Source organism: Perognathus longimembris, chromosome 22 (genome assembly GCF_023159225.1).
Source record: "Perognathus longimembris pacificus isolate PPM17 chromosome 22, ASM2315922v1, whole genome shotgun sequence".
In the NCBI taxonomy this organism is placed as follows: Eukaryota; Metazoa; Chordata; class Mammalia; order Rodentia; family Heteromyidae; genus Perognathus; species Perognathus longimembris.
Genome location: NC_063182.1, coordinates 29,505,095 through 29,532,934, shown reverse-complemented (window position 1 = coordinate 29,532,934; position 27,840 = coordinate 29,505,095). Strand labels below are relative to the sequence as shown.

Below are 27,840 nucleotides of genomic sequence, written 5' to 3'. Positions count from 1 at the left end.
TGTGCTCATGTACTGAATCCTATCAGTGGGACTCATAAAAGATGAATTCAAAGTCAAGTTACAAGTAAATCCACATAATACAGCATGTTCACTCCTACCTTTCATAGATCATAGAGGAAAATAGAAGACAACAATAAAACTGAGAGCTAAGGAGGCTCAGATCTGAAGATTGTAGTTCAAAGCCAGTCTGGACAGAAAAGTCCTGGAGTCTCTTTTTTTTTCTTTTCAGCAGAAAGTTTTATTGACTCTAGGCCATTGAGCTAATGACCTGATATGCTTTCAGGTATTCTACTTCACTGAGGAGAAGATTCGTGTTAGGAATTTTTGATGCTGAAGGGTTTCTCTTAATGAGTGTCTACCCTGCAGTGACTGCTTCCGGGTCACAACTCATCAATAATAGGGGTAGTGCACAAATTTCCACTTGCTGCCATTGACTTCTTGCCAGAAATAAACTTCTTCGCAGCATTTATGACATCCGAACCAGTGACAGAGTCAATTTGCTGAAGCACAGCAGGTGGTGGCATCTAAGAACCAGTGATGAGAGCCTGAGACCCAACTTCATCCAGGACACCCTCAGAAGACTCTACTGACATGAGGTATGCAACTTTCAGCTTCCTCTTGGCAGTCTGGACATCTGTGCTGGAACGCTTGCCTTGAGAAACTGCGTTCACTTGGTTGTAGGCAGTTTTGATGACATCCCCAGCAGCTGCAGCCTGGGTGATAGTGTAAATTCCAAGGAGTCCAGAATCGCAGTAACTGGCATTAGAAGCAGAAACATCAAAGGGCTGCTGACTTCCTTTGGCAATGGCCTGGTGGAGGAGACTGGTGCTGTTGCTGCCCCTCTTGACATGCGGCCCTGCACCCAGGACATGCTGGAGCACACCAAAAGCATTTGCTTCCTTACTGCCTTCGGCCGCACTTCCTGCTACAATGGCAGCGTGGACACGGCTGTGTCCATTCTGCTCTGGAGTTTCACCTCCAAGGTATTTGGCTTTGGGAATAGACAAGCCAAGCCCACCTCTCATGTTCAGAAATTGTTCAGCAACTTGCTTTAGGATAGGATGGCTCACAACAATTCCAATCAAAGCCATTCTTGCACTTGTAAAATGGTTCTGAACAAAGAAATGCAACTCCTCTGATGTCACTTTTCCAATCCCATAGGACAATACAGGGAATTAGCTAAGGCATTCCTGTAAGCAACAGCATGCAAATTCTCCATGACAGGAGCCTGTGGATTCTGAAAAGCCACAGCTTTGTCGATCTTTAGCTGAGGCTGAAGAGCAGCTACTTCCCAACGACAGAACTCAGGTGCAGTGGTGACATTGAGCAGGAAATCCATTCGAATCTGCATATCATCCCGCAAGCACTCCACACTGAATGCCATGTTTTCTCTGGTCGCAGCCACACGTGATTTACCACGGACTGCTCCAATGCCACGGGTTATCTTGAAAGAGGAAGCTCCTTTTGTAGTCAAATTAGATGCAAGACGAAGCAAAGGAGAGGTTCCCAGGTTGCTGAAGTCCTCATTTCTACTGCTGGCTTTAATGTACAAACCAATTCTTGAGACAGGAGCATGATTTTCCAGAGAAGCGATCCCCAAACCATTTGGTAACTTGGTGAACTCCAGGTCCTGAGGCTGTAGAGGTGTTCCTGGAGGGCCAGCCGCCGCTTTCACTTTGGGGACAACCATGAGGGAATCAAATCTCGAGAAGGAACGGTTGTGGTTAACAACTTCATGGTTCAAATCGCAGTGACCCACCGTCACTGCTGCCAGGAGCAAGGAAGATGGTGCCTGCAGTCTCTTATCTCCAATCAGCCAGCAAAAAAGTTGGAAGTAGAGGCATGACTCAAGTGGTAGAGCTCCAGACATGAACAAAAGAGAGAGAAAGAATGGCTCTGAGTACAAGTTCCCTTATTGGTACAAAAAAACTGTACACAAACAAACAAGCAAATCAACATAGAGTGCTATAGATTGAGCAGAGTACATATTGAATTAGTATGCAAATGAAAATTCATAAGAAACTGAGCTTTGTCTCTATGAATTCAAATAAACTTGTAATATTTTCTTATTTGAATTTAGCACTTTGAAAGATAAAATGTATATTGTGTATACATATATGCACAGCTATATAAAGTGCCTAATTTATGTTTTCTAAGAAATATCAGGTATGAGGAAATGAAGTGAATAGAGTCTTTGTTTTTAATTATTTATTTTGCATGGTGGATATTTATGGTAAGTGTACATTTTATTGACACACTTAATATAGGCACAGGTGTTCCTATTTCAGTGCAAGAAGGTCTGATTAAACTTTATTCTTAGTAATCTGAGTATGAATTGCCTTTATCATACCATAAGTATTTGAAAGGAAACAATTCTCATTTTATTCACAAAAAGTAGTATTAGAAAATGTATATGTTACTTTCATTTTTTCCCCTTTTGTGTTATCCCCTGTTGTCACTGTTTTTGATTTTGGTATGCTGTATGTTGTCCATATGGTTATCTGATTTGGGGAAGGAAGGGGAACAACAAAATGGTGAAACAAATGAGAAAAAGTGAACCAATGCAACATCATACTCACAGAACTCTAGGTTGGAAATGAACTTTACAATTCTGGAGGGGGAGTAGAGGAGAAGGAAAGTGGGAGAAATAGAGGGAGGTCGTAACAATGTTGGACAAGAAATGTACTCATGACCTTGCATATGTAACTGTAATCCCTCTGTACATCATCTTTAGAATATAATTAAAATGAAAAGAATACAATTCATAGACACTTCGAAGCTATGATTGCAGTTATGAGAATAAGCATGCTGACCACAAAACTATAGATATTTATATTTTCAACACCAGGAAAACTTACCTAAAGTTTTATCAAATTTGAATATGAAATCAAATGTTTCTCTGGATATAAGTGAAGATATACAACATGGTTCTGCATTGAAAGAAAATGAGATGGCCAACAGGCACAAACTTTTCATGCATATCATTGTGAAACTTTTGAATAGTATTTAACTTTGTTTTTTGTTTCTGCCAGTCCTGGGGCTTGAACTCAGGGCCTGAGCACTCTCCCTGGCTTCTTTTTGCTCGAGGCTAGCACTCTGCCACATGAGCCACAGCGCCACTTCTGGCCTTTTCTATATATGTGGTGCTGAAGAATTGAATCCAGGGCTTCATGTTTAAGAGGCGAGCACTTTACCACTAGGCCATATTCCCAGCCTTGAATAGTTTTTAATAGGGGATTTACTACAAGATTTTAGAGGGGAATACAATGAAAATTTAAACACACATATCAGATGAATGTTTACCTGTTGGAACAACTTAAGAATCTAGGAACACATTGGTGAAACATTGCAAAAATACTTAATCGTTAATGGGGAAAACATTATATAAGAAAGACAAGAAAATAATCCTTTCATTTGAAAAGCACTAGTTAGAATTTAACGGAATGATAATTTAATGTTGCATTGATGTTTTGGATGAAGAGGCATTTCAAGATATTCAACTTTGGGGGCTGGGAATATGGCCTAGTTGCAAGAGTGCTTGCCTCCCTTAAATGAAACCCTGGGTTCAATTCCCCAAGCACCACATATACAGAAAATGGTCAGAAGTGGCGCCGTGGTTCAAATGGCAGAGAGGTAGCCTTGAGTAAAAAACGAAGCCAGGGACAGTGCTCAGGCCTTAAGTCCAAGCCCCAGGACTGCCCTCCCCCCAAAAAAATTCAACTCTGTAATGTATGGTAAGAATTCAACTCTATCATGCAATTTACTAAATATAGCTACCCAAAGACTATAATTTATTCTTGAATATTGGAAATCTAGTATTAAAACACAGAGATTAGAAATGTTTACCATAACCAAAATACAGATTCAGCCCAGATGCCCATCAATGGACAAATAGATCAAGAAAATGTAGTATGTATACACAATGGAATTCTCTTCATCCAACTGAAAGAATGATATTGTAGCATTGGTAAGGAAATAGAAAGACCTGGAAAATTTTATATTAAGTGAAGTAAGTCAGACCCAGAGAACCCTAAGCTGCACATTTCCCCTCATTTGTGGGAGCTAGAATGTGAGTATAAATCTACAAGTAAACAGCAAGTGGTTACAAATGGAAGTACTGCATTGTAATAGACTGTATGCAGAACACAAGTAGTGTAATTCTTTAAAAAGACTAAGCCCAAGCCCAACGAAGTAAGAGCCAAGAAATGCGTGCTTGCAGAGAGGGACAAGGGGGTGAGGCATAGAATGAAGGGGAACAGGGGAAAATGCAGGCTAGTATCCATTGTAAATACCACAGGATTGAGCAATATCAGGGTGAGTGGAGGGGGTGTGAAGATACTGAAGGGATGTCATGGGTTAATGTGCATTGTACATATTAACTACCTTGTTAAAAGGTAAAAGAATACATGACCTGAGATTAAGTAAGGGAAAGGGAAGGTTTGGAGGGGAGGGTGAAAATGTTGAAAGTGATGATGTTGAATAAGATGCACTGTATTCATAAACTGCTTCAGTGAATGGAGAAAAAGAAATGTATTTTGTATAATTTTAATCAAATAGAAAATTACTTTTTGGTCATTTTACTAGATAAATTCTGAATTTGAGGACAGCAGCAGGTTAATCCTGCCAGTGCACTTTGGGCTGCTTCTCACAGCAGAGAATTTGCTATGAAAGGCCTCTGGGAAAGAATTGTCCCACTCTAGAATTTCAGGAAATACCTACCTGGAATATGTGTTTAATAGATTTTTTTTATTTTCATTAATAAGAGCATGAATTGCAAAAATCATTTCCCTTCCTTGTTTATTGTCACCTACTGTCTTCTTGCTCCCTAGGGACCGTACAACTTAAAGAGATATTCTTAAATAACAATAGTGGTTCTTCAAAGAAAATTAGAAGGTTTGTTCCTCAAGGGATTGTCAGATCAATTGGTCCTATCACCCCTGATTTTAAGAGAGAAGATCAAAGAAATATTTTCCACAAAGAGAAAGAATTATTTTCTTACTCCAAGATAAAGGTTCTGGGAGCCTTGGCTGACTTCCCTTAGTTTTGTCTGTTCTTTCGACTTCTTGCAGGTAACTCCTGTTCAGTTAGTGAGGACACACGGCTGGCAGCAGGAGACTATTTGGAGCTGGGAATCATGAAGGTAATACTCAAGCAGAATACAACTGTCCCAGCTCTGTTTATTTCATCTATATTCTGTTTTGATTTCCTTTTACTAGGAGCAGAGAACACAACTATGGGATATTTAGGGTTTGTAAAAGATTAACACCCCTTCTTCGTAGGCTGAGTGTTGGCTTGGGATGGCTTAGACTCCAGAGATATCTCCTCTATGCATGAACATGCATATATCAAGGGAAAACAACCTCAACCATCTCCTCAGTTTTCATAGTGTCACAGATGTGCATTGAATATTACGGTTACATTCTTCTCCTTATCCCCTCCTTGACCCACTCATTTAATAGGAAGAATCCCATTATATCATTTGCAAAGAAATAGATGGACGTGGAAAAAATTATGTGAGGTGAAGTAAATCAGGCCCAGGGAAACCAAGGACGCGCGTTTTCTCTACTTTGTGGAAGTTTGATTTTATTTATAAGTACAGTACACACGCCAGATCATGTGCACATGTATGGGAAGCCATTAACCAAAATATGGTGTATGTAGGAAAGAATGCTAATCGTAGATAACTCCTTGGAAGATCTAATTCAGAATCTAAGAAAATGCTTAAGATGTTATTTCACTGTATAGACAAGGCTGGCTTGGAACTTGAAATGTAGCTGGAACTGGCCTCCAACTCAAGGTCTTCCTGCCTTGGCCCCCAAGTGCTGGGAGGGCTGGCATGAGTCCAGCTGAGCATTCTTCCGGGTGATTAGCATAATGAGCAAAGCAGCTACAGACCCAGTGGACTTGAATCCCAGCACGGTTGTTAGGCAACCTCCTGCAATGATGTGAAACTGCTGACCAAGAAAGTCACTGGTTAGCCTTACTGATTAACTATACAAGTAGCCTTCTTCCCAACCCAAGGATAGAGGGAAACCTATCTTCAAATTGACCCAAACTGTAATCATTGATAAGAACACAGGCAGTTCTGCATTGCAGAAAAGAGAACAAAGGTATACTTTTATTAAGATACAGTCCTTAGAGAGTGACGTTCATCACTAAACTTAGGTGGAGGAGAAACATACAATTAAGGAAACAGAAATATCTCTTAGGGAAATCCTGTTAGACCCACCTGCTACAGCTAAGCAAGAACTGCCAAGTGTATCAACTTGCCTTTTCTTGAAAAGAGCATGGTCCACCTTCAGTTCTACGTTAGAAAACATGCTGGCTTACACAGAATGTGATTGTTCACAACCGGCACTGAAAACAAACTTTCCTTTATACAGAAAAATCAAATTTGTCCCTTTTTCTGAACTAACTATAACCATGGCAGACTGTGGAGAGATTCACATGTAGAGAAGATGTTGAACATCAACATAGTGTGAGTATAGGTATCTATAAATTCCTCAGTACCACATGATGCCCTTTTCTTCTATAATCCTTCATTGTTACTTAAGAAAATCTTAGTGTCATGTAGTGAGCTTGATGTGATCTTAGGAGCTCGTAAGGCCTGAGACAGTTCCCACAGCAGTGTATTCACGATTGCCACGCGCTCCAGTGCGGGGCGGGGGGATGTTCTTGTGGGGGGTTTGGGGTTGCGTTCTGTGGCTGTGGTGGATGGCTGGTTGTTTCTGTCGGAACCTGCACAGAGGACCAGTGAATCTGTTTCCCCCACGGACTGGCGAGGAGCAAAGGAGAAAAGGCGTCTCCCCGCTCGGGGTGAATGAGGAGCTTTCCTAGGATCTCGCTGGGTAAGTGACACCCAGACAAGCGTGAGCTCTGGGGGTTCCCCTTTGCCTTTGCCTCAGGCTCACAGGAAACCTTCAGCTTTGGTTCCCAGTGTTGAATGAACAGGGCTAGGCCTGGGTTGAAGTGTGGCTGATCTGCTGAGACCTGGCCTCCGCGGGGTGCAGGGTGCGTGGAATGCCGGGGGTTGCAAGTCAGCTGAGTGGTCAGGTCCATCCATGTATACCGTGCTAGTTCAATTTAGCCAAGAAGTAGATCTACACATGCCTAGGTCTTATTTTTATGAAAAGAGCTGTAACTTGAGTATATGTCTACAGGAATAGTAATGGTTTCCAAAGAATATTTTTAAAGGAACTAAGTGAGCATGAATTAACTCTTCAATAGAAGCTATGAGATAATAGTTGGTTGTTCATTATAATGGCACCTGCATCTGGGATCTAAGGGTCTTTGCTTCTAGTAGAAGCCCTTGTTTTCAAGGGTTTGAACAGACAAAAATCTCTTTTCTTGGCTAAAGCTGACAGAAGCCTCAGTTTAGGAAGATAGATTTTTCTTTCCTTTTTTTAAAAAAAAAATTACAAAAATCCAAAGTATTTCTGCCCTTTGATTTGGAGGGGTGGAAGACGTTTTAAGAACTTAAAGAGTATTCAGAAGATGCAACCCTGTATTATGTATGATGATTGGTAGGTTGATCTTTCATAGTAATTGACTCTAAGGATTTTATTAAGGAATAGCGGTCAGATTCAATGCTGAGTGAAGTCTGGGGGAAAGAAATGGCCATTGTGCAGAGGCATTGGGTTTTAGAACGATAGTGAAATTGTACCTGCAATACAGAGCCCGGTGTATGGGCGGTCTGGGAGATTGAGGCTGCTTAGAAGGACTTCCATCCACCAGTAAGCCACGGACTACAGGTGCACCTGCTCCATCAGCTTCAGCTTCAGCTTTAGCTGAGGCGGGAGGGTGGGAGTGGGCTTCGGAGCCCTCCCGGAACAAGGGGAAAACTTGATGAACTTCTAGCTCTTCATTAAAGGCGGGCCTTGCATCTTGCTGTCACTCCAGGCAGTTGCTCGTAAATTTGAACGTCTCTGATCACCTGCACAGCCCGCATCGGCATCCTCCTCGCCCTTGCCACACTTGCCTGATGATACCTCAGTGTCGTGGCCCGGGCTCCCATCCCGGCGCTGCCCTGTCCCTGCTTCCTGTACCCGCGTGGAGGCCCGCGTGGAGGCCCGCGTGGAGGCCCGCGCGGCCCCTCTGCCTTCCGGTAACGGCCTGAGGCGCAGGCTTCTTGGGCGTCTCAGTTCCTGACATCAAAGTGGCTAACGCCTCTCGCTTGTACTGGGTAGCATGGGGGTAAGAATTTAACCGGTTATCCTTGAATTTTCTTTTGCAATAATCCAATTTTATAATCTTTAAAAAAAAAGGCAGAAAAAAAGGCAGAAGAAAGTGAATGCGTGTATGACTAGTTATAAAGTAATATATGCATAGATGATATAAAAATATAATAAGTGTAATCGTTCAAGTATATGCATATACACATATACATCTTGGTTTTTTTTCTTTTTTTGTTTTTATTATCAAACTTGTACAGAGAGGTTACAGTTTCATACGTTAGGCATTGGATACATTTCTTGTACTGTTTGTTACCTTGTCCCTCATACCCCCCTTCCCCTCCCCTTTACCCTTCCCCCCCCCCCCCCAGGTGTTCAGTTCACTTACACCAAACAGTTTTGCAAGTATTGCTTTTGTAGTTGTTTGTCTTTTTTTACCCTGTGTCTCTCAATTTTGGTATTCCCCTTCAATTTTCTAGTTCTAATACCACTATACACGGTTTCCAATATACTCAGATAAGATTACAGAGGTAGTGTAGATACAATCACAGGAAGGTGATACAAGAACATCATCAAGTAGAAGCTACAGATAAACATGGGACGTTGAAAGTAGCTACAACTGTGATATAACAATCATTTCCATAACATGGAGTTCATTTCACTTAGCATCATCTTATGTGATCATAAGGGTATAGCTATTGGGCCTTGCGATGCTCTGCTGTGACTTGCCTAAACCTGTACTAATTATTCCCAATAAGGGAGACCATAGAGTCCATGTTTCTTTGGGTCTGGCTCACTTCACTTAGTATAATTTTTTCCAAGTCCTTCCATTTCCTTACAAATGGGGCAATGTCATTCTTTCTGATAGAGGCATAAAATTCCATTGTGTATATGTACCACATTTTCCTGATCTATTCGCCTACTGAGTGGCATCTGGGTTGGTTCCAGAATCTCGCTACTACAAATTGCGCTGCGATGAACATTGTTGTGCTGGTGTCTTTGCTGTGATTTTGTTTGTGGTTTTTTGGATAGATACCCAAAAGTGGGGTTGCTGGGTCATAGGGGAGTTCTACATTTAGCCTTCTGAGGAATCTCCATACTGCTTGCCAGAGTGGTTGAACCAGTTTACATTCCCACGAACAATGAACTAGGGTTCCCTTTTGGCCACATCCCCTCCAACAACTGTTATTGTTAGTTTTCTTGGTATATGACATTCTTACTGGGGTGAGATGGAATCTCAATGTTGTTTTGATTTGCATTTCTTTTTTTAAAAATTTTTTCTTTAATTTACATTTTTTTTCTTTTTTATTATAGAAGTGATGTACAGAGAGGTTACAGTTTCATACGTTAGGCATTGGATACATTTCTTGTACTGTTTGTTACCTTGTCCCTCATACCCACTCCCCCCTCCCCCTTTCCCCCCCTGAAGTGTTCAGTTCACTTACACCAAACAGTTTTGCAAGTATTGCTTTTGTTGTTGTTTCTCTTATTTTACCCTTTGTCTCTCAATTTTGGTATTCCCTTTAATTTCCTAATTCTAATTCCAGTATACACGGTTTTCAATATACGTAGATAAGATTACAGGGATAGTGTATATACAATCAGAAGAAGGTGATACAAGAACACTCATCAATAGTAGAAACTACAGATACACATGGGATGTTGAACGTAGTTACAACTGTAATATAACAATCCTTTCCATAAAATGGAGTTCATTTTCCATAGCATCATCTTATGTGATCATAATGGTATAGCTATTGGGCTCTAGTGATCTTCTGCTCTGACTTGCCTAAACCTGTGCTAATTATTCCCAATAAGGGAGACCATAGAGTTCATGTTTCTTTGGGTCTGGCTCACTTCACTTAGTATATTTTTTTCCACATCCTTCCATTTCCTTACAAATGGGACAATGTCATTCTTTCTGATAGAGGCATAAAATTCCATTTTGTATATGTACCACATTTTCCTGATCCGTTCGTCTACGGAGGGGCATCTGGGTTGGTTCCAGATTCTCGCTATGACAAATTGCGCTGCGACGAACATTGTTGTGCTGGTGTCTTTACTGTGATTTTGTTTATGGTTTTTTGGATAGATACCCAAAAGTGGGGTTTCTGGGTCATAGGGGAGTTCTACATTTAGCCTTCTGAGGAATCTCCATACTGCTTGCCAGAGTGGTTGAACCAGTTTACATTTCCACGAACAATGAAGTAGGGTTCCCTTTTGGCCACATCCCCACCAACAATTGTTCTTGTTAGTTTTCTTGATATATGACATTCTTACTGGGGAGAGATGGAATCTCAATGTTGTTTTGATCTGCATTTGTTTTATGGCCAGTGATGTAGAGCACTTTTCATATTTCTCTTGGCCATTCTCATTTCCTCATCAGAGAAGTCTCTTTGTAAGTCTTTAGCCCACGTGATGAGGGGGCTATTGGTTCTTTGCGGTTTTGTTTTGGAGGAAGGTAATTTTTTTAGTTCTGCCTGTATTTTAGATATGAGGCCTTTGTCCGTTGAATGGCCGGTAAAGATCTTCTACCAGTCTGTGGGCTTTCTGTTTATCTTGCAAGCTATGTCCTTTGCTGTGCAGAAGCTCTGAAGTTTGATGCAGTTCCATTTGTCCATCTTTTCTTTGATTTGTAGCCTTTCTGGGTCTTTGTTAAGGAAGTTCCGTCCTGCGCAAAGGAGCTCAACTGTTTCTCCTACTCCGTCCTTTAGTGTTTTCAGGGTGTCTGTTTAGATTTCGAGGTCTTTAATCCATTTGGAATTGATTTTGGTGCAGGGTGATATATAAGGATCTAGTTTTAGTTTGTTGCTTGTGTTGAGCCGGTTTTTCCAGCACAATTTGTTAAAGAGGCTGTCTTTCTTCCAAACTATTCTTTTAGCCCCTTTATCAAAGATTAAGTAGGCGTAGTTCTGTGGGTTCATTCCCGGGTCTTCAATTCTGTTCCATTGGTCTTCAGGCCTGTTTCGGTGCCAATACCAAGCTCTTTTTATTACTATAGCGTTATAATACAACTTGAAGTTGGGTATTGTAATTCCTCCAGCACTGTTCTTTCTGCTTAGGATTGTTTTTGCAGTTCTAGGTCTTTTATTGGTCCATATGAATTTCTGGATTGCTCCCTCTATTTCATCAAAAAATGGTGTTGGGATATTAATGGGTATTGCATTGAATTTGTAGATAGCCTTTGGCAATATTGCCATTTTGATTATATTCATCCTCCCAATCCAGGAGCATGGGAGGTTTTTCCATTTCCTTTGTTCTAACTTAATTTCGTTTTTCAAGGTTTTAAAGTTCTCCTCAAAGAGGTCTTTCACTTCTTTGGTTAAGGTTATTCCTAGGTATTTTATGTTTTGGGGGGCTATTGCTAAGGGAGTTGCTTTCCTGATATCAGCCTCAGTCTTCAGGTCGATGGCATAGAGAAAGGCCGTTGATTTTTGAAGGTTTATTTTATATCCTGCGACTTGCCAAAGTTTTGTATCAGCTCTAGTAGCTTGGGGGTAGAGTCTATGGGATTCTTTAGGTATAGGGTCATGTCATCTGCGAAGAGAGAAAGTTTAACTTCATCTTTACCTTCTTGGATCCCCTTTATATTTTCTTCTTGCCTGATTGCTCTGGCTAGGAATTCTAGTACTATGTTGAAGAGCAGGGGAGGGAGTGGACATCCCTGCCTTGTTCCTGATTTTAACGGGACTGGCTTTAGTTTTTCACCATTTGGAGTTATGATTGCTGTTGGTTTGTCATAAACTGCCTTGATTATATTCAGGAATGTTCCCTGGAATCCCAGTTTTTCCAGGGCTTTTAGCATAAATGGGTGCTGGATTTTATCGAACGCTTTTTCCGCATCCAGAGATAAATCCATGTGGTTCTTTGCCTTGCTCCGGTTGATGTGGTGGAATACCTTCATTGACTTGCATATATTAAACCAACTTTGCATCCCTGGGATGAATCCAGTTTGATTGTGGTGTATGATTTTTTTGATGACCTGTTGAAGTCGATTGGCCGGAATTTTGTTGAGAATTTTTGCATCTATGTTCATCAGGGAGATCGGTCTATAGTCCTCTTTCCGTGTTGAGTCCCTGCCTGGTTTGGGGATGAGGGTTATAGTGGCTTCATAGAATGAGTGTGGTAGTGAACGTTCTCTTTCAATTTCATTGTAGAGTTTGAGAAATATTGGTTTGAGTTCTGTTTTGAAGGTCTTGTAGAATTCTGCAGTGAATCTGTCTGGACCTGGGCTTTTCTTGGATGGGAGATCATTTATTGCCGTTTATATTTCAATACTGGATATGGGTCTGTTTAGAAGGTTTAAATCTTCATGGTTCAGTTTGGGGATATGAATTTTTTCTAGGAAATCATCCATTTCTTCTTCCAAGTTCTTGAATTTGTTGGCATAAAGGTTTGCAAAACAGTCCCTTATTATTTTCTGAATTTCAGTTATTTCTGTAGTGATGTTACCTGTTTCATCTCTTATCTTGTTTATTTGAGTGTGCTGCCTTTGTTTTTTGGTCAGGTTTGCCAGGGGTCTGTCTATCTTGTTGAATTTTTCAAAGAACCAACTCTTTGTTTTGTTGATTCTTTCGATGGTTTTTTTTTTTTTGTCTCTAATTGATTTAATTCTGATTTGATTTTAATTATTTGCTTCGGTCTACTGATTTGGGGTTTGGCTTGTTGTTCTCTCTCAAGGAAATTAAGGTGTTTCCTTAAATTATTGAGTTGATGTTTCTCCAGTTTGTTGATGTATGCACTCAGAGATATAAATTTTCCTCTGAGTACTGCCTTTGCTGTGTCCCAAAAGAGCTGGTACTTTCTGTTCTCAACTTGGTTAAATTCCATAAACATTTGAATTTCTATTTTAATTTCTAAAATAACCCTCTGATGGGTCAGCAGTGTGTTGTTTAGTCTCCATGAATTATAGCAATTTCTGTGGTGGCTGATTGAGTTGAGCTCTAATTTTATTTTATTTATTTATTTTTTTAAAGTTTTTATTATAAAACTGATGTACAGAGAGGTTATAGTTTCACATGTTAGGCATTGGATACATTTCTTGTACTGTTTGTTACCTTGTCCCTCATACCCCCCTCCCCCTCCCCCTGTCCCCCCCCGAGGTGTTCAGTTCACTTACACCAAACAGTTTTGCAAGTATTGCTTTTGTTGCTTTTTCTCGTATTTTACCCTTTGACTGAGAGAATGCAGGGAATGGTTTTGATACTTCTGAATTTGTACAGATTTTCTTTGTGCACTAAGATGTGATCTATTTTGGAGAACGTTCCATGTGCTGCCGAAAAGAATGTGTATTCTGTCCTTGCTGGGTGGAATATTCTGTAGATGTCGATTAAGTCTAGTTGGTCTATGCAATTGTTTAGTTCTGTGGTTTCTTTGTTCAGTTTTTGGCATGTTGAACTATCCAGAGGTGATAGTGGAGTGTTAGAAAGTCCCCAACTATCAATGTGTTTGGGTCTATGAGTGTTTTTAGAGTCCATAGTGTTTTTTTGATGAAGTTGGGTGCTCCTGCTTTTGGTGTGTAGATATTTAGAATGGTTGTATCTTCCTGTAGGAGAGATCCCTTTACTAGTATGTAGTAACCTTCTTTGTCCCTTCTTACCTTTTTGAATTTGAAGTCAATTTTGTCTGATACTAGGATTGCAACTCCAGTCTGCTTATGGGGGCCATTTGCTTGACAGATTTGTTTCCAGCCTTTCACTTTTAGAAGATGATTACTTTTGCTGGATAGATGTGTCTCTTGGAGGCAGCAGAAAGATGGATCTTGATTTTTGATCCAACTTATGAGCCTATGTCATTTGATTGGAGAATTAAGTCCATTATTGTTGACAGGATTGAGAGATGATCGTATGTTCCTTTCACTATCACTATCTTGTTTAAAGCTGTGTCTTCCCATTTCTTGATGTGATGTTTACTAATTAGGGTTCATTTGTCTGTCTGTGTTGGGATCTTGATTATTATCCCTGTATAGTACATCTTTGAAGACTTTCTGTAAAGCTGGTTTGGTGGAGATATATTGTTTCAGTTTTTCCTTATTGTGGAAGACTTTTATTTGACCTTCGGCTATGAATGAGAGTTTGTCTGGGTACAGAATTGTTGGTTGGTAGTTATTTTTATTTAGTGTTTGGTATACTTCATTCCAGGCTCTCGTTGCTTTCATGGTCTCTGCTAAGAAGTCTGGGGTAATTCTGATTGCTTTTCCTTTATATGTAATTGTTTTCTTTGCCCTAACAGCTTTGAGTATTTTTTGCCTTTCACTCTACTGAACCTGTTTTGATCACAATGTGTCGGTGGGATGTCCTATTCTGGTCTGGTCGGTTTGGGGTTCTAAATGCTTCTTGTATCTGTATTGGCCTTTCCTTCTGGATATTTGGGAAGTTCTCAGCTAATATTCTGTTAAATAGGTTGCCTATCCCATTAACCTCTTTCTCCAAGTTTTCCTCAATACCTGTTATCCTTAAATTGGGCTTCCTGATCGTGTCTTGAATCTCCTGTAGCGATCTGTTTTGTTGATTGAACTGGATTTGTATTGATTTTCAATCTTTCTCCATAGAATCTAAGGAATCTTCAGCTCCTGAAATTCGATCCTCTGCTTCACTTTGTCGGGACTGTAGGCTAACTAGTTGATTTCGAATCTCTTTTGCTTCTGACTGGTATTTCCTGATAATTTCCATGTGATTTCTTAGGTCTTGTAAGGACTTGTTTACTTCATTAACTTCATTAATTTGGTTTTGAGAGTAGTCTCTCAAATCTTTAAGCTGGTTATCTTTTCATTTGACTCTTGAAGTTCATTTACCTTTCTATTTGTGGATGCCATGAAATTCTCCATTAATTTTTGCTTTGCCTCCTCATGCTCTAGAATAATTGACTGAAGAGATTCAAACTTTTCATTTATCATGTTTATCAGTAGACTTTGTATAGCTTTTTAAGGGTTCTCTTCTATGTCTTTGATTGACTGCTCTGCTTCCAGCTTGTTTTGAGTGGGGGATAAGACTTCATTGTTTGCCATCTTTCTTGTGTTTCTTCTACCCATTTGAATTGGGGATGCCAGTCTACCAGCACCTGTGAGCACCGTTTAAGACCCAAAGCAGCTCAAACCAAGCACTGTTGTGTAAATCTTACAAGTTCACAATTATGTACAGATATCCTGTATACCAGTCAATGAAATTAGATTTGGTGTTCCTAAAGAATACAATTTCAATATAACAACTGATCCTGGGCCCTGTATTCAGTAGTTAATTATTTACTGTTACAACCCTATAAGCAATTCTTGTTTTTATATTAGATTCTTTTAGGACTGGCTTTCTCTATGATTCACTTTGATTCACTCAGATTAAGCTGGGATACCCTCTATCCAATAACCAGGAGTCAATGTAGACTGGAGGTCCAGGCAGTAAGTCAGGAGGGTAAGTTGGAGGTAGTAAAGAGAATAGAGTAAAATGTATTGGGGAGGGGAGGTGGTGATTTTGGTTTAGTTTCAGTGACATGGAAATGTGGAGAAGAGTAGAATCAGTAGAGAGAACAAGGTTGAAATGATAGATAATGGAGAGTTAGCAGAAAAGAGTGGAAGTGTTCTTCATAGGAAAGTAATTTTTAAAGAAAGAGAATGCAAAGAGAGAAATAAAGTAAAAATAGTGGGAGACAGATGCACACAACAGAGAAAAATTATTAAAAAAAATAAAAAGGAAAAAAATCAGAAAAGGAACAACCCAAACAAACAGAAAAGAAAAAAAACTTGATAAAACAAACAGGTAATAATAGGAAACATGAAAAAAAAAAAAGATGACGTTTCCGAATTGAAAAAAAAATTTTTTTTTTAAAGTTTAAAAAATGATGAAAAGAAAAAAGAAAAAGAAATGGAGTCTTCCTTGTTTGGGTGGTCTTTCCCCAGTCTCTGGTTTCCTTGTGATGGTCTGCAGTCTATATTGCTGATTGTCTGGGTTTGGCAGATTTCAGTTTGCTCCTCTGTCTGCTGCAGGGCCTTGGCTTTTACAGCCTGCCTTTGAATCGGCTGTGGACTGAGCAGGGCGGGGCGCCTCTGGATCAGCCATGGCCCAGGACCCCCCTCCCGCCTGGGCAGGGGGCGTTCTTCTGGGCGGAGCTGCCTCTCACTGTTCTGTCCCTCTTGCCCTTTTCAAAGATGGCTACTCTGACCTCTCTTTTCCCAGGCCCGCTTTAGTTCCAATCTGGTCTGACCCTATGCCAGTGGCAAAGATGGCGCTTTGCTCTGGCAGTGGGGGAGGGGCTGCCTTGCAGAAGCTGCACTGTGGGCGCGAGTGGGAATATCATTTGTGGGGTACTCACGCTTTCTCTGTGATTTCAGGTCGTCCGTGTCAGCCATTGCCTGGTCTCTGCTGTGTGCTTAACCTGCGTGGAGTGCCGGTTTCTGTGCCGGGCGCTGTGCCGGCGCTGGCACTGGCGTGGCAGTGAGATACCGCCCAGAGCTCGAATCTGTGTTTTCAGATGAGCAAAGTCGATTTTTCCTTCCTGGCCAGAATCCCTGCACTGTTAAAACTCACTCTGGTTGTGTTTCTAGTATTAAAGTTTCTATGGGATGAAAAAACTGCGATGCTGGAGGGAGCTGAGCTAGTGCACTGCAGCTCCTCTGCTGTCTTCCTCCCATCTCCCTAGATTTATTTTTTATCATAAAGAACCAGACCACCCAGGAATGTGTCTAGCCCTGAGACAATCAGATTTACTGTATCCTCTGGTCTGGACACCTGATTGCTGTAACTGTACAGGAAGCCCCCTGTTAACTCTAACCACCCCAGAATGTCTCTAGCCCCGAAACACTCAGATTAGCCACATCCTTTTGTTCGAACACCTGATTACTGTACCTCTGTGATTTTTGCCTTTATAAACCCTGTGAAATTTCAACTCGGGGCCTTCCTCCTTACCTCTGCTGTGTCAGAGTGTAGGACGAGGCCCGAGCCATGGCCCGCCTGAATACAGCCTTGCTTTTGCATTCGGAACGTCTGGCTCTCGGTGGTCTCCGTGGTGGTCTTCTTGTGACTTGGGTATTTCACTTCCAGCACTCAAGGGGCAAAGGTTTTGCCTTGTCGACCCAAATTCCTGGGTTCCTTTTCATTGTCGGCCCCCCTTCCAAAGAAAACTTCAAACATTTAGTTCACCAGCATATCTAATGTCACAAAATGTACATTTGGCAGCTTCTAATGTTTCACTGTGGTGATGCACAATTCCTCTGATTTGTGGGCCAGCAAACGTGGGGCGTAAGTTCTTAACTGGCACTTCTGGGAGTCAGAGGACGCACACATTAGTCACTTAGAAAGATGCTGCCAAGACCCCTGCCCCTGCTTCCACTGCTTGCCTTTCACTCGTTTGAGGTCTTTTCCCAACATACTTGCCAATTTACTATCTTCTTTTATAAAGACAGGTTTCAACAAAGTTTTAGAGCTTTAGGGCTTTGGAACTTGGTATACCCAAATGATGGAGGTTTGGTTCATAGGCTTTAGGTGGTATTGGGAGGTGTGGAGCCCGGTGTCAGTGGCTCCCACCTGTAATCCTAGCTACTCAGGAGGCTGAGAGCTGAGGATCGGGGTTTGAAGCCAGCCTGGGAAGACTTCCATCTCCTCCTAATCAACAGAAAGCCAAAAGTGGAGCTGTGGCTCAAGTGCGGATGTATTTTCCTACAATAAAACTTATGCCGAGAGAGGGGGTGGGTGTCAGCTTTGGAGAACCTTCTTTAAGACACGGTTTGCAGGCACTACCTAGTACTCTCTCTGTCTGTCTGTCTGTCTTTCTGTCTCTGTCTCTGTCTTTCTCTTTCTGCCTTCCCTCCTTGTACCTCTCCCAATGATCTAATGTTGACTCCTGAACATCACAAACGCAATACCTGCATCTTGTCCATGCCTCTCACCCCACAGGGACTAAACGTCACCATCAGCTATGGAGGGAATGAAACCTATCCAAGCCATCGTATGCCTTATTTTGCAAATTAACTCTCTTTCTGAAAGCCCAGATCGACACCAAAAGATAGAATAAATGAAATTTCCTAAGTACATGGCATCTGAGAGGAATTTTGGAAAGCCCAACCAGATTCTAGTCAGATACAAGGCCATACGCTCAAGAGCAGTGAAGTCGCTGGACTATGCATTTACAATAACGTATGCTTTTCATTTTTAGATGATTACATCCTTCCAGGTGGACTTTGGGCTCCTCAAAGATTTGCTTCAGTTGAAATTTGAGGATCGTCTTAATAGGATCAGGGATATTGAGAAACATTGTCGCCAGGTAGACTTTCACGTTCTCTCTGCCTGTGTGGCTGGAGCTGCTTACACACATGCACCCTGCAGTGCTGAATTTAGTAACTTAAACGGGGAAGAATATTGTTCCTAGGTTGTGACTCATGTCACAGATCTACTTAACGCTTTTCTGTATCTGAGGAGCTTCTAGCTTTGTATGTGGGCCATTGATCTTCACATGTACCTTAAGTAGACCATTATTTTTCCTCTATTGAAGAGGAGGGTGCTGAATCCCAGAAAGTTAACTTGCTTAAAGCCATTGATTGGTTCAACAGCTTGGGCAGGCAGTTTGATGGTTGATTTTGCCTGCCTGCCTTCCCTCCTTCCTTCCCTGTGTTCCCTCCCTTCCTCCCTCCCTCCCTCCCTCTCTTCCTCCATCTTTCCCTCCTTCTTCTCCCTCCCTCCCTTCCTCCCTCCTTCCCTCCCTCCCTCTTTACCTCCTTCTGCTCCCTCCCTCCCTCCCTTTTTCCCTCCCTCTGTTCCCTCTTTTCCATCCTTCTTTCCCTTTCTTTCTCCAAACTTCACAAGGACCAACACACACACACACACACACACACACACACACACACACACACACACACACCAACAAGAGGCATATACATTTCTTTTAAAATACTTAATGCTCAAGCAATTAAAACCATTGTAAATAAAATTTAAGTTTTGAAAATAATTCTTTTACTTCATGGCAGAATATTTGGGTATTTGATGATGATGCTTGTTTGGCATTTGGGATTTTTTTGTCTTTAACTCTGAGATTAGTGATAATGTTAGGGATTTTCTTTTCTAGTTTTAAATCCTAATGTCAAACTAACTTTTTGGTGGTGAATTGAATTAAGAGTGTCCTAAACTTTCCTGCCCAGTCTGGCTTTGAACCTTGATCCTCAGAGCTCAGCCTCCTGAGCACCTAGGATTCCAGGTGTGAGCCATTGGTGCCCTGCTTTAGTGTATGCATGAGGGAGAGAAGATAAAGAAAAAATTCCTGACCAAAGTAGTGAGATGGAGAATTCTTAAGAGCAAAATCACAACCAGGACCTGTTGCTATTAGAAGGAGCCTCCCCTGTCAGTTGTCAATTTCAAACAAGCCTTTCCCCATTCAAGATGAACTTCTCCCATTGGATTCCACACTATATGGTACCATGCAAACTTCACCCTGATGTCCTGACTGTTAGACGAGTCTAGACAAGGCCAGAAACCAGGCAGACATCCAGGTGTGGCAAAGAAAAGGGAAGCTTTATTGCAAGGAGGGGGATCCGCTCCTCTCCGCCGGCCAGGTGCTCCGCCGGCGGCGTCTTAGTGCTGGTGTCCTCACTGCTGTTAGTGCTGCTCCTCACCAGGGTTGTGCTGTTGTCACGCCTCTCCAACACCTGTGTGTGCTGTTGTCCCGCCACTCCAACACCTGTGTGTGCTGTTGTCCCGCCACTCCGACACCTGTGTGTGCTGTTGTCCCGCCTCTCCAACACCTGTGTGTGCTGTTGTCCCGCCACTCCAACACCTGTGTGTGCTGTTGTCCCGCCACTCCAACACCTGTGTGTGCTGTTGTACCGCCACTCCAACACCTGTGTGTGCTGTTGTACCGCCACTCCGACACCTGTGTGTGCTGTTGTACCGCCACTCCGACACCTGTTTGTACTGTTGTCCCGCTGCTCCGATACAGGTGTGAGGTGTTGTCCCGCTGCTCCGATACAGGTGTGAGCTTTTGTCCCGCTGCTCCGATACAGGTGTGAGGTGTTGTCCCGCTGCTCCGATACAGGTGTGAGGTGTTGTCCAGCTGCTCCGATACAGGTGTGAGGTGTTGTCCAGCTGCTCCGATACAGGTGTGAGCTGTTGTCCCGCCGCTCCTCCGCCGCCATGTGTGGCTCTCAGCTCCTGGGCTCAGGTCGGCTCGGTTCCGCCATCTGCTGCTGTTTCCCCTCGGCGCTGTGGCTTTACTTTGCAGCTCTCCTCAGGCCAGGCTAGGGCTCTCCAGCCCTCAGGCCCGCCTGCGTCCATCTGTCTGTCCAGCCCAAGGCCTGTCTTTGTCTGTCCAGCCCCCAGGCCCAGGTGGTCTGTCCAGCCCCCAGGTCCGGGTGGGGTCCGTCTACCCCCATGCCCGGGTGGCTTCTGTCCAGCCCCCAGGTCCGGGTGGAGTCTGTCTAGCTCCCAGGACCGTGTGGCCTCCGTCTAGCCCCCATTCCGGGTGTCGTCTGTCTAGCCCCCAGGCCCGGGTGGCCTCTGTCTAGCCCCCATTCCGGTGGCCTCTGTCCAGCCCCCAGGTCCGGGTGTCGTCCATCTAGTCCCTAGGCCCGGGTGGCGTCCGTCTAGCCCCCAGGCCCGGGTGGCATCTGTCCAGCCCCCAGGCCCGGGTGGTGTCTGTCTATCCCCCAGGCCCGGGTGGCATCTGTCCATCCCCCAGGCCCAGGTGGCATATGTCCTGTCCCCAGGTCCGGGTGATGTCCGTCTAGCCCCCAGGCCCGGGTGGCGTCCGTCTAGCCCCCAGGCCCGGGTGGCATCTGTCCAGCCCCCAGGCCCGGGTGGCATCTGTCCAGCCCCCAGGCCCGGGTGGCGTCCGTCCAGCCCCCAGGCCCGGGTGGCGTCCATCTAGCCCCCAGGCCCGGGTGGTGTCTGTCTATCCCCCAGGCCCGGGTGGCATCTCTCCATCCCCCAGGCCCGGGTGGCATCTGTCCAGCCCCCAGGCCCGGGTGGCGTCCGTCTAGCCCCCAGGCCCGGGTGGCGTCCATCTAGCCCCCAGGCCCGGGTGGCATCTGTCCAGCCCCCAGGCCCGGGTGGCGTCTGTCTAGCCCCCAGGCCCGGGTGGTGTCTGTCCAGCCCCCAGGCCCGGGTGGCATCTGGCCAACCCCCAGGCCCGGGTGGCATCTGTCCAGCCCCCAGGCCCGGGTGGCATCTGTCCAGCCCCCAGGCCCGGGTCACGTCTGTCCTGTCCCTAGGCCGGCCTCCGGCTCTTCTTTTCTGAGTCCATGTTCAGTCTCTGTGCCCATGCCTGGGCTCCTCCCTTTCTCCTCAAATGGCTTAATGCCATGCCCCCTTTTATGTGGTAGGCAGTGACACAGCAGGTTCCAGAATTTCCCTGCCTGGAGGGTTATGACAGTTCCATTGTGATGTTTTTATGCATGTATATAATAGACTTGCATTGTATCACTCATCTCTTGCCCTTCATCTCTCTTCCCGTTTCTTTCCCCTCCCACGCAAGTACTAGAGCTTGAACTCCAGTCCTGGATGTTGTCCCTTAACGTTTTCCTTCAAGGCTAACATTGTAGCACTTGAATCACAACTCCATTCCTGGCTTTTTGGTGGTTTATTGGAGATGAGAGTGTCAGGAGCTTTCCTGCCTGGGCTGGCTTTGAACTGTAATTCTCAGATCTCAGCCTCCAGGGTAGCTAGGATTATAGATGTGAGCCACCAAGGCCTGATAGAGTTGAGCTTTCACTTAGAATGAGACAGGTCCTAAGCAGGGCAAGAGGACCAAAACTCATATTGTCTAACTTAGCTGTCCGTGAGATTTCGATGACTGCTGTTAGATTATCATAGGGATAAGAGCAGAAACAGGAAACCCGGTAGGAAATTATTACACAATACCTACAGAAAAATGTATGGGAAAACAGCAGTTGGAGGTCCTGAGGTGCACAGTTAATGTCTAAATATGTGTTGAAAGCAAGACTGGTAGGACAAACTGAGGGGCTGATGGCACCAGAAAAGCTCTGGGGTTTTGGGCCTACTTTGTAACTGAAAGAATGCAGTCCCCATTAACTCTTGAGAAAGATAAGAAGATGATAAAGCTAGAGACATAGAATGCCAGTGGGACTATTTAGCACCCATTTAAGCTGCTAAATAAGCAGTTGATTAGGAGCTCGAAGTTCTAGTAAAAGAACCAGCTTGATTCACCAATGGAGGAACAATTGGCATAAAGATGGTGTGTAGAACTGTGAGATTTGCTAAGATCGGCCATGAAATAGAGATGTCTGTAAGCCATGGGGCACTTCCAAGTCTGATGTTCTTTGAAGAGGGAAAAAATGGCAACAATATGTATCTTATATTTCCAAAAGCAACTTAGCACATCAAATGCCATCTCTGTTGACGGATCACTTCCGAAAGAAGTCTGAAAGTTTAATGGCCCGTTAATTCAATTGAAAGTCCAAGCAAGAGAAAAGAGTGGCTCAGATTCAAATAATGGCCTAGGAGGACATGAAGAGAGTGAAATTGAGGAATATTTTGTTCAAAGTCATAGACATTATTTTTATTTCATTTTGGTTTTGGAAACATACTACATTTATTAGAAATGCTGGAACATAAAGACCACCCAGGTCTTTTAAATGAACACATGCTAGATCTTTCCTTGGTTCAGAATTTGCCTGTTTGGCTGGCCAATCATTAGGAACATAAATGGAATATTAGATTTTAGGAGAGGAATTTGCATTGACCCATAGTGTGCCGTGTGTGTGTGTGCATGTGTGTGCATGTCCTGTCTGTGCATGTGTGTGACTGTGTTGCTAGATGCTTATCATGCAATGGTGAGACTAAGAGGCATAGCTTCTTGATGGATGCGTAAAAGAGTTTTCATTTTGAAGGCAGATCTTTCACAACTAACCACTCGAGTCACTGGAAGAAATGCTATAACCAAAGCCAGGACCAATTTGACTTAGCAAAGTTGGCATGACTTACCCTCAAGAACGTGAAGAATGAGGTAAGGATTAGAAGCAGGATTGGAGTTAATTATTTTGCACCATTACTCCAAGGTGGCAGAAATGCAAGTGTCAATACTGCCATGTCTGGAACGGGATTTCCTCAAGAAAGTCAAACACTGTCTCTCGCTCTCTCCACCCTGGAGCTAGAATAGCCTTTTTGAAGTCTAAATCTGAGGTCTTCCTCCTGCTTCTAAAAATCCCAAGATGTCTTCTCTCCTGAAACAGCAACACAGACAGCGATTCTATTTGCTGTTTGTGAAAGTCATGGAGAAAGGAAGAGGTTTGTGAAGCAGGAAAGAATCAGGAGCATTTGTCTTGAGGCCAGTCTCTTTTAACGGTAATTTCATCTTTGGCTGTAATCATTTAACCTAAGATTATTTTACCAGCATTCTAGTTTTTTCTGTTCTTTCTCTCTGTGGATCCGCTTTCTATATTGCTTCTTCTTTCCTTTTTCTATGTACTTAGTTATTAATAGGGATGTCTCACAGAAAACTGAGAGATCATGACCACAAAACTGATTCTTCTACACCACTCTTGGGCATATACATGAAGGAATGGAAAATATTATCTATAAAAGAGAAAGAGACCTGCATTCCTATACTTATAGAAGCACTGTTCACAAGATCTAATTTATGAGGACATTCTAGGTTTCCCAGGGATAAATTATATCACACACACACACACACACACACACACACACACACACACACAGAGTGAGAGAGAGAGAGAGAGGTATTATTCAGCTGTAAAGATTGGTTGCTGGAAAGTGAATGGAACTAGAGATCACCATGTTAGCCAAAATAAGCCAGATTCATAAAAACAAACAAAACACGCACACAATTGTCAGTGCGAATACTTAGCTTAGAATCCTGCAAAGGGTAAGCAAAGTAAATTTCTTGAAAGTATTATCCACTGGTCAGATGGTAAACTTTTTTCAGTATGATTTATAGTTGCACTTGATTGCAGGTGTGTAAGGGGCTGGAACATTCATACACCTTGCACGATTTTTCATACACGATTTTTGTGACATGCAGCACAGCTATAACAGTATGCGTTAAAAGCACTTTTTCTGTATTGAGTTGAATCCCCCGGTCTTCATGCCCTTCAGCAAGGATCACCACAATCCTGCCTTGATGTTTACGGCCAGTTCTCCCCATTCCTTGTATTAAGGGAATCGGGCTTTCTTGGGCATCAAAACATATTATAAGATCAACTTCCCCAATATTCAAACCTTCTTCACCAACACAGGTAGAGACTAATGTGTTGTCACCACCATCACGAAATTGGTTCACTACTTGGCAATAAGCATCGTTTCCAAGAGCCTTATGAGCTTCATCAACGACTAGGCACTTGACATCAGCAGCGGGACAAGCTCCTCTAGGAAGTTCATTTAGCATGACCTGAGGTGTAAGAAGCAGAACTCTCTTGCGGGACCCTATTTCCTTCCTGGTGATAGCTTGAGTAGAACCTGTCAGTTTGGCCCTGTGGGGTTGCGGAATACCCATCACCTGGGAGCAAGCCTCCATCTGTTGTGTCACCAGGGGTTTCGTGGGTGCCATGAAAACCACTTTGCTAGAAGGGAAGCAGCGGTAGAAATGGTACATGACCACGGCGGCGGTGAAGGTGTTGCCCAGACTGGTAGGCAGGCAGCAGAACCGCCCCAGCTCCGGCCCCGGGAGGCTCCATTCGCATGGAACTGTGCCAGCAGAAGGCGAGGTCGCGGGGCCAGGGGTGGGGGGTGGGGGGTGGGGGTGGGGGTGGGTGTGTGGGGGGTGGGGTCTCTGGCTCCCATGTGAACAAATTGTTTGAAAACTTAACATGAATTTCCAACGATGTGTGCTACTGGTAAGATGAATCATTTTTGAAGCTTTTAAATACTTTAAAGTATTTGTACACATGTGAATGTTGTTTTCTTTTTAAAAGTTTATTTATTTTCAAAATTATTACAGAGGTGTTACAGGTTCATACCCAAGGCAGTGTGTACATTTTTTTTTTTATCAAACTTGTTACCTCCTCCTTCATTTTTCTCCCAGTTTTCCTAATCCCCAATCCTCCAGCCCACGTTGTACAGTCCGTTTGCAGCATATACTCTTTTAAGTATTGCTGTTGTATTGGTTTAGCTTTTACCTTTTGTCTTTCCATTTTGATGTTCCCCTTCCCTTCCTTAGTTCCAATGAATGTATATAAAATACCCATAGTAACAAAGTCAGTTACAGTGACATCAGGGGTAAAAGCATGGGGAAGAAAAACAAAAGGAAAAGGCATAATTTCACAGGGTACATTGAAAATAACAACAGCAATGATAAACCGCTCATTTCCATGGCTTGGATTTCATTTCTCTTAGCGTCATCTCACAGATGAATTTTTTAAGTGACAAATACCGGACATTTTCAAGGTAATAAGTATGAATCTTTACTATTTAACAGCACCATACGGAATATTAGAGTCTTTTGCCATTACTTAATATTTGAGCTGGTAACTTAAAAGGGAAACATATTGCTATATTCTGGAACCAGAGCAGCATGGCGCCGGAAGCTGTTGTAGGCCTCCTAGCTGCACCTTACCTCAGTGCAGAGTGAGGGCGTCAGAGGATGAAACAGCACAGACTTGTCAGATGGGTTTGCTTTTACAGCAAAGCTTCATCCTGAACACGGATCAATCCACTAGTCTGTTCAGAAGGACTCAGTGTTCTTAAACCAATTACTTCCCAAAAGACTCCCCTCCACTCCCCTCTTCATGTATGGCTTTTAGGATTAAAATTTCAACACAGAAGTAGCTCTGTGGCTCAAGTGGCAGAGTGGTAGCCTTGAGCAAAAGAAGCTCAGGGACAGTGCTGAGGCCCAGAGTTCGAGCCTCAGAACCAACACAACAAACCAATAAATAAATAAATTGTTATTTTAAGGGCTAAGGATATGGCCTAGTGGCAAGAGTGCTTGCCTTGTATACATAAAGTCCTGGGTTCAATTCCCCAGCACCACATATATAGAAAGCAGCCAGAAGGGGCGCTGTGGCTCAAGTGGCAGAGTGCTAGCCTTGAGCAAAAAAGCCAGGGACAGTGCTCAGGCCCTGAGTCCAAGGCCCAGGACTGGCCAAAGAAAAAATAATAATAATAATAATAAAAATAAAAAAATAAATAAAATTTCAACACAGAAAACTCGGAGTAACAAAGATTGAACTTTTTTCCCCCAAAATACAGCCAAAAATGTAAAAGATTACTTGAAAATGTGCTCATGTGATGGGATCTCTTTTTCCTTGAATATATGTTCTTCAAAAAGCATACAAATAGGTGCGGTCCATTGTTTAAAAAATAAATTAAAAAACTGAACAAATGATAAAATATTGAAGAAGCCAGCATTCTTCACAAAATAGACACAGATGTGAAACAAAGCTCAAGGGGATTCTAACCCAAGTCTAGGTAGATATGCTGATTCAAAAAGCTTTCTTTGTAGCATCGACATGTCACTTCCATCCAGATGAAACATTCCATGATAACAAGCATGACCCTGATCTTTACCTTCTTTAAAGAGGCAGGAAATAGCAACCCCCGCCCCCCAAAACCAAACAACGCTAACCTTGAGATGGTTAAGCAGTGGACCATGTGAAGAAACTTTAGTAAAGTTGTTGTAGTGCATGATACTCTATATTTTATATTATTTTATAATACATTATTTTATCTTATATATAATTATCAAATAGTTTAACCAATTATTCCTTAAATTTATTCTTAGGCAAGAACAATGATAGTGTTCAATAATAATGTTTAAGCATATTCATTTGAGTATTATTTTTAGAATAAAAATATAGGGTAAAATTATTGTTAATAAGGAATTTTTGAATGAATATTGTATTGTTATGCATCACGTAATTATTATACTCAGGTATGTAGTAGCATTTAATATCCTTTATAGGTGTTAAAATGTCATATACACACATTAGCATCTAATCAAGGAAAGAAAATAATTTTACATGTTTTTGCAGACAAAATGTATAATTCCTAGAAAACACAGGCAGCAGAATGGCTGTAGGCTGAACAGGGGAGGAATTACAGTGACATTAGAAAGGTGATATCAAGTTCATTTTAAAGTAGAATTGTCCAGATGTAAACATTTTCAGGCATCACCATGGGTGATAACCACCTGCGCATCTCAGAGGAATTCTGCTCTTAGACCAACTGTCCCTAGTTATCATTATTGCTGCCAGCAACAATGAGCCACAGTCACCCACAGCTCTGTGAAGGGAGTCGCAGACCCGGCAGGGCTGAGGCTGCTCTGTTACATCTGTGCGCTGCTCATGCTGGAATCTTGCAGCCTGGAAGAAACCTTGGAAGCCACATTGGCTGGCCATTTACAAAGCCATTTCCTGTGCAAAGAACAACAGCTCATCATCACATTGTCTGTGCTCATGTACTGAATCCTATCAATGGGACTCATAAAAGATGAATTCAAAGTCAAGTTACAAGTAAATCCACATAATACAGCATGTTCACTCCTACCTTTCATAGATCATAGAGGAAAATAGAAGACAACAATAAAACTGAGAGCTAAGGAGGCTCAGATCTGAAGATTGTAGTTCAAAGCCAGTCTGGACAGAAAAGTCCTGGAGTCTCTTTTTTTTTCTTTTCAGCAGAAAGTTTTATTGACTCTAGGCCATTGAGCTAATGACCTGATATGCTTTCAGGTATTCTACTTCACTGAGGAGAAGATTCGTGTCAGGAACTTTTGATGCTGAAGA

The 27,840-nt window shown here is 42.7% G+C and overlaps 1 protein-coding gene across 1 annotated transcript; it reads right to left on the bottom strand.

Annotated features, from left to right (window-relative positions):
- Window positions 1–222: 222 nt before the first annotated feature.
- On the bottom strand, window positions 223–16,509 carry LOC125339954 (cytochrome b-c1 complex subunit 2, mitochondrial-like). Its single transcript, XM_048331313.1, is given in 6 exon segments — window positions 223–1,162; window positions 1,165–1,806; window positions 6,230–6,304; window positions 6,550–6,738; window positions 8,046–8,178; window positions 16,423–16,509. Coding segments are annotated over 6 exon segments (1,908 nt in total). The 3' UTR covers window positions 223–380.
- Window positions 16,510–27,840: the final 11,331 nt, after the last annotated feature.